At 43.1% G+C, this 13496-nt stretch overlaps 1 protein-coding gene across 1 annotated transcript; it reads right to left on the bottom strand.

Moving 5' to 3' along the window:
• Nucleotides 1-290: 290 nt before the first annotated feature.
• LOC124654954 lies at nt 291-1107 on the bottom strand. Its single transcript, XM_047193930.1, has one exon. It carries the CDS (start codon nt 981-983, stop codon nt 327-329), a length of 657 nt encoding a protein of 218 aa, XP_047049886.1. The 5' UTR covers nt 984-1107; the 3' UTR covers nt 291-326.
• Nucleotides 1108-13496: the final 12389 nt, after the last annotated feature.

Genomic DNA, 13496 nt, shown 5'->3' with positions numbered 1-13496 from the left:
TTGCTTGCTTCCTGCCACCTCAAGTAAAGTTAACAGATCATCAAATTGAAGAAGGAAGTACGGACGGTCGATCGGGCAGCAGCAACTCTAGTGGCATCATTAAATTTCATCTCCTTAATTGGATATGTAATAAACAAGATAAAAAGAAGATAAAAGATTACATCATGGTTGAACTGACCAGAGCTCTGATGGATCGATCCATCAGGTGTGATACATATGCGGACGGATGGTGGACACATGCGAATGCAATGCGTTATTCCGAAACAGATTTTAGTTTCTTCATGCAATCGTTAACCGCGCGCCTGCAGTAGCGTCGCCGTCGCCGACTAGTTCTTGGCCGCAACCGCCTCCGCCTGGACCGGCGCATCCTTGTTCATCTCCTTCATCTTCAGGTCGATCTCCTCAAGGACGGCGGGGGCCACGGCAGCGTCCTTCGACTTCTTCTTCTCCTCCTCCGGCGCCTCCTCCGTCACCGCGTCCTCCTCCTCTTTCTTGCCGTTCTTGCTCTCCGCCTCCGTTTTCTTCTTGAGGCGCCCGGTGACGGGCACGGGGAGGGCGACGTCGGCCTCGAAGGCCTCGACGGGGAAGCTGCGGGAGAGGCCGCCGATGGCCTTGCAGTGGAGCTTCCCGGTGGGCGGGTCGTCGACGCAGATCTCGTTGAGGGTGATCCAGATGAGCATCTCCTTGGCCTTGACCCCCGTGATCTTCTTCAGCCGGCCCTTCTCGGCGATGGCCGACACCTCGGCGCCGTACGAGACGTAGCGCCCGGCCTTGGCGAAGTAGTGGTCCACCTTCTTCTTCTGCTTCAGCCACACGAACCCCGTCTCCTCCACGTACCCGCACTCGATGATGTCCTTGAGAGGGAGGAGGCCGCTGGGCAGCTCCGTCTCCGCCAACATCAGCCGCGTCTTCTCCTGCCCAGCCGCGTCGCCCGTGTAGATCTCCGCCTTGGCGCGGACCTCGTCGGGGATGATCATCGGCATCGTCGGAGCGCGCGAGCTTGTGTGCCGGAGCTTCCTTGAGCGAGCGAGCTCAGTTACCCGCGCACGCACGCACGCACACGAGCTTGCTTGCTTGCTTGCTGGGAGCTGGTTTGTGTTGTGTTGGTTGGATGGGTGGGTGGGGGAGAAGAGTGTGAGGTTTGCGTGCTTAAATAGCAAATCGAAATGATAAATTTGGTATACTGTACGAATGGTATGACCTGGAATGACAGTGTGTCTAGTTGGGAGTTGTTTCTCAAATGCTATAAAACATTTTATTAGGAGTATACTAATATATTTCTGAAATTAAGAATTAATGTGATGATTTATTACACAATGGAGGCCACCATGTGATGACTTATTCTGGTAGAATGGCCATGCCATGCCCATTTTCTTTTGCATCTGGATAGATCCATCGGTGCATTCAAGAGGGCAGGCGTTCTCCTTCACTCAAAGGAGAAGCAAGTAGAGCATGAATAGTGTAGTGTAGCTCCTCATTCGTTTGCCGTTCCTTGTTTTTAGGTGACAATTTCGTCACTGGTGTTGGTGTTGGTGCCTCATCCGACCGAGCCTCTTGCCTAGCTGTTTAAATGTCTCCCTCTATATACTCCTCTCTCTCTTGCTAGCCTATAGTCTTAACAGAGTTTTATGTAGAAATATTAGATAGAATTCAGAGAGAGGCACGACTATGGGTTATTGCGGGCGCCAAAAGATTGGAAGGAATCATGCCAGGAGAGTGATCCCTTGTTTTTTTTCTATGGCATGTATTTTCATGTACGGAGTAAATCTTCTTCTTAATAAATGGATTGGGCCAAAGCTTTTGCCCCCGTTTCAACAAAAAAAAAATTATTTCTATTTGTTGCAAAATTCTTTCAAAATCAGATTCACTTTTTGACAGATTCATTTGGAAAATCCATCGTGACACAAAATTAAATAAACATTAATTAGAGAAACATGCAGTATACACATACATGTGCATGCACGTGTTGTCGTAAATTCTACAAGCAGTTGACAACCTTCCCTATCTATCTGGTGTGAGTGTCTGGTATACCACTAGAAAAATACTCCATCTAGCTTCAGTAAATAAAAACTTATATTATTTTAACTCTTTCCTATAATATGAAGGGTGTGTCTATGTCTCAGTTGACTGAGATTTTCTTAAGTCTCAGTCAACTTAGAAAAGTGCAACCATAGTTAAAAAAAGTGGAACTCGATCCAGTTGCACATTTGTAGCATAAAAGCGCAATTGCACATTTTTAACAGAAAAAGGCAACTCAAGCACTTTTTTGTAGGTGACTTAGACTTAAGAAAATCTCGGTTAACTGAGACATAGCAAAACCGTAATATGAACCTTCCGGTAGCGAGTAAGTTGGGACAACATGTTTGTGAGTTTCAGCCATGATTTATTAGAAAACTAAAAGCTTTACTCCGATCCCTCGCTCCTAACCATATACTTCCTCTGTCTCAAAAAAACTGTGATATATCCATAACTAAAATATATTTGCATACATTCATATCTAGATAAATTTGAGGAATTTTTTTTTAGGGATGGAGGGAGTTAGAAAAAACTATAAGCTCAATTTGCTTAGCCGTTTGGAAGCAGTTCATTGAAATGTAGTCAAAACTTGAAAGTTGTCGAAACAGATGAGGTAAAATACCAGGATGAACTTGGGTGCGCGTGCACTCATTTTTTTCAACATTGGAAAATGCTATTTAAAAATCTAAAAAAATTTGAAATAATTTCTTCATTTACATATTATGTTAATACTTACTTGTGTAAGTTTTCATGAAAAAATATGATTGTATGTGGCCTACACTAAAATGACAAAATGTCCAAATAACACTATACTAATTGGTTTTGTTCTGTTCGCTAAAATAAGAATTTCCATTTTCACATTTATTTGTACTCCCTCCGTCCACAAATAAGTGTACTTCTAGCTTTTGTACTAAGTCAAACATTTTAAATTTTGACCAACTGTGGAAAAAAAGTAGCAACATATATAATGAGATTTTGGTATAATTTGAAACTACATTTCAAAACGAATCTCGGGATATTAAATTAGTGTCATAAATACAACTATTTTTTCCTATATATTTGGTCAAAGTTTAAAGAGTTTGACTAAACACAAAACCTAGATGTACACTTATTTACGGACGGAGGGAGTAGGTCAGATATGGTCATTTTTTATGCAAAAATCTGGACAAACAAGTGTCAACATAATATATAATGCGTGATTTTTTTTTAAATTTCTCTAAAAGTTCAAAATAGTACTTTTTTCGAATTTTTTCATAATATGGTGCATCTGCATCCGGGTTCACATCGTCTCTGCGTACCTTCATTGGATCTCAATTCTCAAATTCTTCCCGCGCAAGTAGCGTAGCAGGGCCAGGGAATTGAATTGACGTCATGACGTGGTGGCCGTGGACAGGGATTAGTTGGTTACTGGTTATTAGGCAGCTCGCAGCTAGCTCCGGTCGTGAATGTCGGTCATACTGTGATACTGTCCTGTCCACCGAGCACCAGACGTGCCGCGGTTTTGCGTACGACCTAGCATAATCATCATCATCGCCATCGATTCGTGATCGCACGATCAGGGGCTCAGAGCCGTCCACCCGTTACGCCATAAATATGGCGCAGTTTAGGAAGCCATGTGATGTCGCAGACTCGCAGCACAATCTCTGTCGAGTAAATCTCCCACCTCCCATTTCCAGGACTTGAGCGAGCAACACACGGACGGACGTAGTCCATGACGATGACCCATGCTGTTGTTGTAACGTTCGGCGGTGTCTCTCTGACAGCTCCGGCCAGCGACGAGCTCCCAACGAACCCCGTGCATTCAATCTCGTCGTCAGACCGCTTCGCCTGCCCGCCTGAAATCGCCATTGTCCGGTCGCAGCACGGTCAAAGCGCGCGCGGCGATCGACGCTAGGCCCGTCGTACGGACCCACCGCCGGGGAGATCGCCGCCGTCCGCCGCCCATCTGACGGGGCCGCCGCATCGGCCGACTGCTGCGCCGAGGGATAATGCATGCCCTGTCGCGGTGCGGCCGATGAGCAGGCGATTCAATACGAGCTGACCCTAATTGAAGTCCGGAGCTGCTGGTAGTACGTAACTGGAGGAGTGCACAGATGACGCGTACGTACGCGCGGGCCCACCGCGCAGGTTTGTTAGCAGACCGTCCGAAACGACTCGGGTTCGCGTGTACGGCCCTAGCACGCATCGCGTCGATCGCTTGCAAAAGGACGGCCAGATGAGACCACGGCAGCGTACGCAAGCTGTTGGAGTGCAAACCTCATTTTCCTTTTTTACAAACAAGTGCAAACATATTTTAGAGTCGTAGTACCTACGTGTTTTGGAATATGGGAGCATATGGTTCCTATATTTTGAAATACATCTTACACATATTATAAATTTCAGAAAAATTGAAACAAAAAATTCGCACGTACATCTTCACGTGCAAAGCGCTCACAAAGTCGTTTAATAAAAAATAAACTTATCATGTGACGTGTGTAAAAAAGACAAAATTCAGTGCTAAAAACAATGCTTTTCACAGGATAAGTTTTCTCTTTTTTACATAGGCCACAAAAAATATTATTTTTTCGTCACACACATATATTATGGAGATGTACATGTAGATTTTTTTATCAAAATTTTTCCACACTTCAAAATATGTTTTCTTGGTAGAGGGAGCATACGCACCCGTGAGCCGAATTGAATTTCCGAGTATCTACAGATTTTAAAACTGTGTATATATACTCACATGTATGCAAAGATGAGTCACTTATTTTGCTATCGTATTTTTTGAGTTAGGTCAAATTGATTTTTGTTTGGGCTACATTTTATTGGACAGATTTCTTTTTCGACCAGGGTTGGGTCCAAAAGAACCTGGAATCTTCATTCCAGACGGTGGGTATAGATTACATGGAGAACCAGAAAGAAAAAACGAAATTACAACCATGTCCTCGCTTTTTGCAAAGAGGACCTCAAAGGAAACTAGGAATCGGGTCCTCTTCCACCACCGCAGCAGAACCACCGAGCGACAGCTGCCGAGCACTCCACCGAAGACCAAACCACTTGGGGAGATGCCGACGTGTGGAGCCATGCCGGGGTTGATGAAGATCCTCAAATGTGGCTCACTAGCCTGGAGGAAGATGATTTGTCGGAGAACTTCACTCCGACACGCGAAGTGGCTACCTTGGCTCGAAGAAGCAGCGGCACATCCCTGCCGATACTGATGAGCTTCACACGCAGAAGCTTCAAACTACACCCCGAGAGCTCCAGATCTCATCACCCCACCCCCCACCTCAAACCGCAACCATAGCGGCCAGATCTAGGCAGAATCAGAAAAATCCGAGCTCCCCCGAGCTTATTCTTCTATTTCTTGTTGAAACATCGATCCATTAGTTTAAAATACAAGTAGTAAGAAAATTCGGAAAAAACTATAAGCTCATAGTGGAAATACTTTTGTACGTACACACGAGTGTGAGCGTTTCCATCACCATCTATTTATTACTCGAGATTCGTGCTCATCTTAGTAGATGAAAAGATTTCTTCTCCCTTCTCTTTTATCCAAATCTCAAAGCACAACGGATGGTAACATCCACACTGAAATGCAATTGAAAAATTGAAAGTTGTCGAAGTGAGAAGTCACCGGCAACTTTACTGGCTAGCACCACGGGTGGTGTTCTATGCAGTCTGGGTTCGAATTTCCTAGTCTAGTTCCTAAAAAACCGAATTAGACTTCTAGGTGCGTATGTTTCCTTCACCCAAAAGACATTTTTTTTTGAGAATTTCTCTGCATTTATATCACGGAAAGATACAAATTTGTTGACCCTTACAAGCACAGAGAAACACAAACACAAAAGACCAAAAACACCTAGAACACCCTAAGATCACCATAACCCATGAAGATCTCCGGAGCCTTGTGTCATCATCCCATAAACTTGAGAGAAGACCCCTGTGATGTCTACGGGTGCTTTTATTCTTGTAGACAGTGTTGGGCCTCCAAGAGCAGAGGTTTGTAGAACAGCAGCAAGTTTTCCTTAAGTGGATCACCCAAGGTTTATCGAACTCAGGGAGGAAGAGGTCAAAGATATCCCTCTCATGCAACCACCGCAACCACAAAGCAAGAAGTCTCTTGTGTCCCCAACACACCTAATAGGTGCACTAGTTCGGCGAAGAGATAGTGAAATACAAGTGGTATGAATGAATATGAGTAGTAGTATCGGCTCCGAGAAAAGTGCTTGTCTGGCGTGCGATTGATGGTGGTAATATTGCGAGAAGTAAAGATGCGATAAAACGATAAACAAGCAGCGATAGCAGTATTTAGGAACAAGGCCTAGGGATCATACTTTCACTAGTGGACACTCTCAACATTGATCACATAACAGAATAAATAGATAGATGCTAGACTCTACATCCTCTTGTTGGATGATGAACACCACTAACTGTGTAGGATTACACGAACCCTCAATGCCGGAGTTAACAAGCTCCACAATATTCAATGTTCATATTTAAATAACCTTAGAGTGCATGACGGATCAACATAACCAAACCAAGTACTAACATAGCATGCACACCTGTCACCTTCACACTACGAAAGGAGGAATAGATCACATCAATACTATCATAGCAATAGTTAACTTCATAATCTACAAGAGATCACAATCATAGCCTACACCAAGTACTACACGATGCACACACTCGTCACCATTACACCGTGCGGGAGGAATAAACTACTTTAATAACATCACTAGAGTAGCACACGAGATAAATTGTGATACAAAACACATTGCAATCATAAAGGGATATAAATAAGCACTTCACTATGCCATTCATAACGGTGAATAAGTATTCTGTGAAATATAGCCTAAGAGACCCACACGGTGCACACACTTGTCACCTTTACACACGTGGGACAAGGAGTCTCCGGAGATCACATAAGTAAAACCCACTTGACTAGCATAATGACATCTAGATTACAAGCATCATCATATGAATCTCAATCATGTAAGGCAGCTCATGAGATTATTGTATTGAAGTACATAGGAGAGAGATTAACCACATAGCTACCGTTACAGCCCCGAGCCTCGATGGAGAACTACTCCCTCCTCATGGGAGACAGCAGCGTTGATGAAGATGGCGGTGGTGTCGATGGAGGAGCCTTCCGGGGGCACTTCCCCGTCCCGGCGGCGTGCCGGAACGAGACTCCTGTCCCCCGGATCTTGGCTTCGCGATGGCGGCGGCTCTGGAAGGTTTCTCGTACCGTGGCTTTTTCGTCTCGAGGTTTTAGGTCAGGGACCTTTTTATAGGCGAAGAGGCGGAGTCGGAGAGGCGACGAGGCGGTGACACACTAGGGGGTCGCGGCCCAGGCCCTGGCCGCGCCGCCCTGTCATCTGGGGGGCCAGTGGCCCCCCTCTGACGACTCTCGGGTGTTCTGGAAGCTTCGTGGAAAAATAGGATGCTGGGCCTTGATTTCGTCCGATTCCGAGAATATTTCCTTACTAGGATTTCTGGAACCAAAAACAGGAGAAAACAGGAACTGGCCCTTCGGCATCTCGTCAATAGGTTAGTTCCGGAAAATGCATAAATATGACATAAAGTATGCATAAAACATGTAGATAACATCAATAATGTGGCATGGAACATAAGAAATTATCGATACGTCGGAGACGTATCGGCATCCCCAAGCTTAGTTCCTGCTCGTCCCGAGCGGGTGAACGATAACAAAGATAATTTACGGAGTGACATGCCATCATAACCTTGATCATACTATTGTAAGCATATGTAATGAATGCAGCGATCAAAACAATGGTAATGACATGAGTAAACAAATGAATCATAAAGCAAAGACTTTTCATGAATAGTACTTTCAAGACAAGCATCAATAAGTCTTGCATAAGAGTTAACTCATAAACCAATAAATTCATAGTAAAGGTATTGAAGCAACACAAAGGAAGATTAAGTTTCAGCGGTTGCTTTCAACTTATAACATGTATATCTCATGGATATTGTCAATGTAAAGTAATATAACAAGTGCAATATGCAAGTATGTAGGAATCAATGCACAGTTCACACAAGTGTTTGCTTCTTGAGGTGGAGAGAGATAGGTGAACCGACTCAACATAAAAGGTAAAAGAATGGCCCTTCGCGAGAGGAAGCATATTGATTGCTATATTTGTGCTAGAGCTTTGGTTTTGAAAACATAAAGAGAGCATAAAAAGTAAAATTTTGAGAGGTGTTTGTTGTTGTCAACGAATGGTAGTGGGCACTCTAACTACCTCATCAACCAGACTTTCAAGAGCGGCTCCCATGAAGGACGTTATCTCTACCGAGCAAGGTAGATCATCCATCTTCTCTTTTGTTTACACATGTACTTTAGTTTAGTTTTTCTTTATTTATGGATGACACTCCTCCCAACCTTTTACTTACACAAGCCATGGCTAACCGAATCCTCGGGTGCCTTCCAACATTCACATACCATGGAGTGTCTATTTGCAAAATTAAGTTGCTTACTGATAAATCAGAGCAAAACATGTGAAGAGAATTATTAATGAAAGTTAATTAATTGGGGCTGGGAACCCCGCGCCAGCTCTTTTTGCAAAATTATTGGATAAGCGGATGAAGCCACTAGTCCATTGGTGAAAGTTGCCCAACAAGAACGAAAGATAAACACCACATACTTCCTCATGAGCTATAAAACATTGACACAAATCAGAGGTGATAAATTTTGAATTATTTAAAGGTAGCACTCAAGCAATTTACTTTGGAATGGCGGAGAAATACCATGTAGTAGGTAGGTATGGTGGACACAAATGGCATAGTGGTTGGCTCAAGGATTTTGGATGCATGAGAAGTATTCCCTCTCGATACAAGGTTTAGGCTAGCAAGGTTATTTGAAACAAATACAAGGATGAACCGGTGCAGCAAAACTCACATAAAAGACATATTGTAAACATTATAAGACTCTACACCGTCTTCCTTGTTGTTCAAACTCAATACTAGAAATTATCTAGACTTTAGAGAGACCAATTATGCAAACCAAATTTAGCAACCTCTATGTATTTCTTCATTAATGGGTGCAAAGTATATGATGCAAGAGCTTAAACATCAGCACAACAATTACCAAGTATCAAATTATCCAAGACATTTTATCAATTACTACATGTAGCATTTCCCGATTCCAACCATATAACAATTAACGAAGCAGTTTCAACCTTCGCCATGAACATTAAAAGCTAAGAACACATGTGTTCATATGAACCAGCGGAGCGTGTCTCTCTCCCACACAAGCATGAATTTATTCAAACACAAAGAAAAACAAAAACAAACAGACGCTCCAAGTAAAGTACATAAGATGTGACCGAATAAAAATATAGTTTCAAGGGAGGAACCTGATAAATTTGTCGATGAAGAAGGGGATGCCTTGGGCATCCCCAAGCTTAGATGCTTGAGTCTTCTTGGAATATGCAGGGATGAACCACCGGGGCATCCCCAAGCTTAGACTTTTCACTCTTCTTGATCGTAGTATATCATCCTCCTCTCTTGACCCTTGAAAACTTCCTTCACACCAAACTCGAAACAAACTCATTAGAGGGTTAGTGCATAATCAAAAAACTCACATGTTCAGAGGTGACACAATCATTCTTAACACTTCTGGACATTGCTCAAAGCTATTGGAAGTTAATGGAACAAAGAAATCCATCCCACATAGCAAAAGAGGCAATGCGAAATAAAAGGCAGAATCTGTCAAAACAGAACAGTCCGTAAAGATGAATTTTATTGAGGCACCAGACTTGCTTAAATAAAAATGTTCAAATTGAATGAAAGCTGCATACATATCTGAGGATCACTCACGTAAATTGGCATAATTTTCTGAGTTACCTACAGAGAATTAGGCCCAGATTTGTGACACCAAGAAATATGTTTCTGCGCAGTAATCCAAATCTAGTATGAACCTTACTATCAAAGACTTTACTTGGCTCAACAATGCAACAAAACTAAGATAAGGAGAGGTTGCTACAGTAGTAACAACTTCCAAGACTCAAATATAAAACAAAAGTACTGTAGCAAAATAAACAAATGGTTATCTCCCAAGAAGTTCTTTCTTTATAGCCATTAAGATGGGCTCAGCAGTTTTAATGATGCACTCGCAAGAAATAAGAGTTCAAGCAAAAGAGGGCATCAAGAAGCAAATTCAAAACAAATTTAAGCCTAACATGCTTCCTATGCATAGGAATCTTGTAAATAAACAAATTCATGAAGCATAATGCAACAAGCATAGAAAGGCAACACAAGCACAATTTCAAGATTTTCAGCATATAGAGAGGTGTTTTAGTAACATGAAAATTTCTACAACCATATTTTCCTCTCTCATAATAACTTTAAGTAGCAACATGAGCAAACTCAACAATATAACTATCACATAAAGCATTCTTATCATGAGTCTCATGCATAAAATTATTACTCTCCACATAGGCATAATCAATTTTATTAGTTGTAGTGGGAGCAAATTCAACAAAGTAGCTATCATTATTATTCTCATCATCAAATATAGGAGGCATATTGTAATCATAATCAAATTTATCCTCCATAACAGAGGTACTAAAAGACCAATATCATTATAATCATCATAAATAGGAGGCAAAGTATCATCAAAGTAAATTTTCTCCTCAATACTTGGGGGACTAAAAATATCATGCTCATCCAAGCCAGCTTCCCCAAGCTTAGAATTTTCCATATCATTAGCAACAATGGTGTTCAAAGCGTTCATACTAATATGTTCCATAGGTTTTTTAATTTTTGCATCAAACCATCCATGTCTTAAATCAGGAAATAGAATAAGAAGCTCATTGTTGTCTATTATGCCAAACTAGTGTAAACAAGAAACAAAAAGATGCAATTGCAGGATCTAAAGGAAATAGCTTCGAGCACACACACAATGGCAGAAAAGTACTTTACCTGAGACCGGAGTATGAGAGCCTTTTACCTTTCCTCCCCGGCAACGGCGCCAAAAAATAGCTTGATGTCTACGGGTGCTTCTATTCTTGTAGACAGTGTTGGGCCTCCAAGAGCAGAGGTTTGTAGAACACAGCAGCAAGTTTCCCTTAAGTGGATCACCCAAGGTTTATCGAACTCGGGGAGGAAGAGGTCAAAGATATCCCTCTCATGCAACCCTGCAACCACAAAGCAAGAAGTCTCTTGTGTCCCCAACACACCTAATAGGTGCACTAGTTCGGCGAAGAGATAGTGAAATACAAGTGGTATGAATGAATATGAGTAGTAGTATCGGCGCCATAAAAGTGCTTGCCGGCGTGCGATTGATGGTGGTAATATTGCGGAAAGTAAAGATGCACTAAAACGAGTAAACAAGCAGCGATAGCGATATTTAGGAACAAGGCCTAGGGATCATACTTTCACTAGTGGACACTCTCAACATTGATCACATAACGAGAATAAATAGATAAGACTCTACACCCTCTTGTTGGATGATGAACACCACTAAGCGTGGTAGGATTACACGAACCCTCAATGCCGGAGTTAACAAGCTCCACAATATTCAATGTTCATATTTAAATAACCTTAGAGTGCATGACAGATCAACATAACCAAACCAAGTACTAACATAGCATGCACACTGTCACCTTCACACTACGAAAGGAGGAATAGATCACATCAATACTATCATAGCAATAGTTAACTTCATAATCTACAAGAGGTCACAATCATAGCCTACACCAAGTACTACACGATGCACACACTATCACTGATACGTCTCCGACGTATCGATAATTTCTTATGTTCTATGCCATATTATTGATGATACCTACATGTTTTATGCACACTTTATGTCATATTCGTGCATTTTCTGGAACTAACCTATTAACAAGATGCCGAAGTGCCGGTTGTTGTTTTCTCGCTGTTTTTGGTTCAGAAATCCTAGTAACGAAATATTCTCGGAATTGGACGAAATTAAAGCCCAGGGGCCTATTTTCTCACGAAGCTTCCAGAAGTCCGAAGGAGAGACGAAGAGGGGCCACGGAGGGGCCACACTATAGGGCGGCGCGCCCCCCCCCCTTGGCCGCGCGGCCCTGTGGTGTGGGGCCCCCGTGCCGCCTCTTGACCTACCCTTCCGCCTACAAATAGCCTCCGTGACGAAACCCCCAGTACCGAGAGCCACGATACGGAAAACCTTACTGAGACGCCGTCGCCGCCGATCCCATCTCGGGGATCCGAGGAGATCGCCTCCGGCACCCTGCCGGAGAGGGGAATCATCTCCCGGAGGACTCTACGCCGCCATGGTCGCCTCCGGTGTGATGAGTGAGTAGTCTACCCCCTGGACTATGGGTCCATAGCAGTAGCTAGATGGTTGTCTTCTCCTCATTGTGCTTCATTGTTGGATCTTGTGAGCTGCCTAGCATGATCAAGATCATCTATCTGTAATTCTATATGTTGTGTTTGTCGGGATCCGATGGATAGAGAATACTATGTCATGTTAATTATCAAGTTATTATACATGTGTTGTTTATGATCTTGCATGCTCTCCGTTTCTAGTAGAGGCTCGGCCAAGTTTTTTACTTTTAACTCCAAGAGGGAGTACTTATGCTCGATAGTGGGTTCATGCCCGCATTGACACACAGGACGATGACGAAAAGTTCTAAGGTTGTGTTGTGCTGTTGCCACTAGGGATAAAACATTGATGCTATGTTCGAGGATGTAGTTATTGATTACATTACGCACCATACTTAATGCAATTGTCTCGTTGCTTTGCAACTTAATACCTGGAGGGGTTCGGATGATAACCTGAAGGTGGACTTTTTAGGCATAGATGCAGTTGGATGGCGGTCTATGTACTTTGTCGTAATGCCCAATTAAATCTCACTATACTTATCATGTCATGTATGTGCATTGTTATGCCCTCTCTATTTGTCAATTGCCCGACTGTAATTTGTTCACCCAACATGCTTTTATCTTATGGGAGAGACACCTCTAGTGAACCGTGGACCCCGGTCCATTCTTTAATACTCGAAATACAAATCTGCTCGCAATACTTGTTTTTACCGTTTTCTCTGCAAACAATCATCTTCCACACAATACGGTTAATCCTTTGTTACAGACAAGCCAGGTGAGATTGACAACCTCACCGTTTCGTTGGGGCAAGTACTTTGGTTGTGTTGTGCGGGTTCCACGTTGGCGCCGGAATCTCGGTGTTGCGCCGCACTACATCCCGCCGCCATCAACCTTCAACGTGCTTCTTGGCTCCTCCTGGTTCGATAAACCTTGGTTTCTTTCGAGGGAAACTTGCTGCTGTGCGCATCATACCTTCCTCTTGGGGTTGCCCAACGAACGTGTGAAATACACGCCATCAAGCTCTTTTTCTGGCGCCGTTGCCGGGGAGATCAAGACACGCTGCAAGGGGAGTGATACGTCCAAAACGTATCTACTTTCCCGAACACTTTTGCTATTGTTTTGCCTCTAATTTGTGTGTTTTGGATGCAACTAACACGGACTAACGC

Source organism: Lolium rigidum, chromosome 5 (assembly GCF_022539505.1).
Source record: "Lolium rigidum isolate FL_2022 chromosome 5, APGP_CSIRO_Lrig_0.1, whole genome shotgun sequence".
Taxonomy (NCBI): Eukaryota; Viridiplantae; Streptophyta; class Magnoliopsida; order Poales; family Poaceae; genus Lolium; species Lolium rigidum.
The sequence above is the reverse complement of the archived record's forward strand: the minus strand, read 5'-3'. Positions and strand labels throughout refer to the sequence as shown.

Bases quoted from the DNA above. Each gene is read 5' to 3' on its own strand.
- LOC124654954 (XM_047193930.1), bottom strand. From the start codon at position 983: ATGCCGATGATCATCCCCGACGAGGTCCGCGCCAAGGCGGAGATCTAC.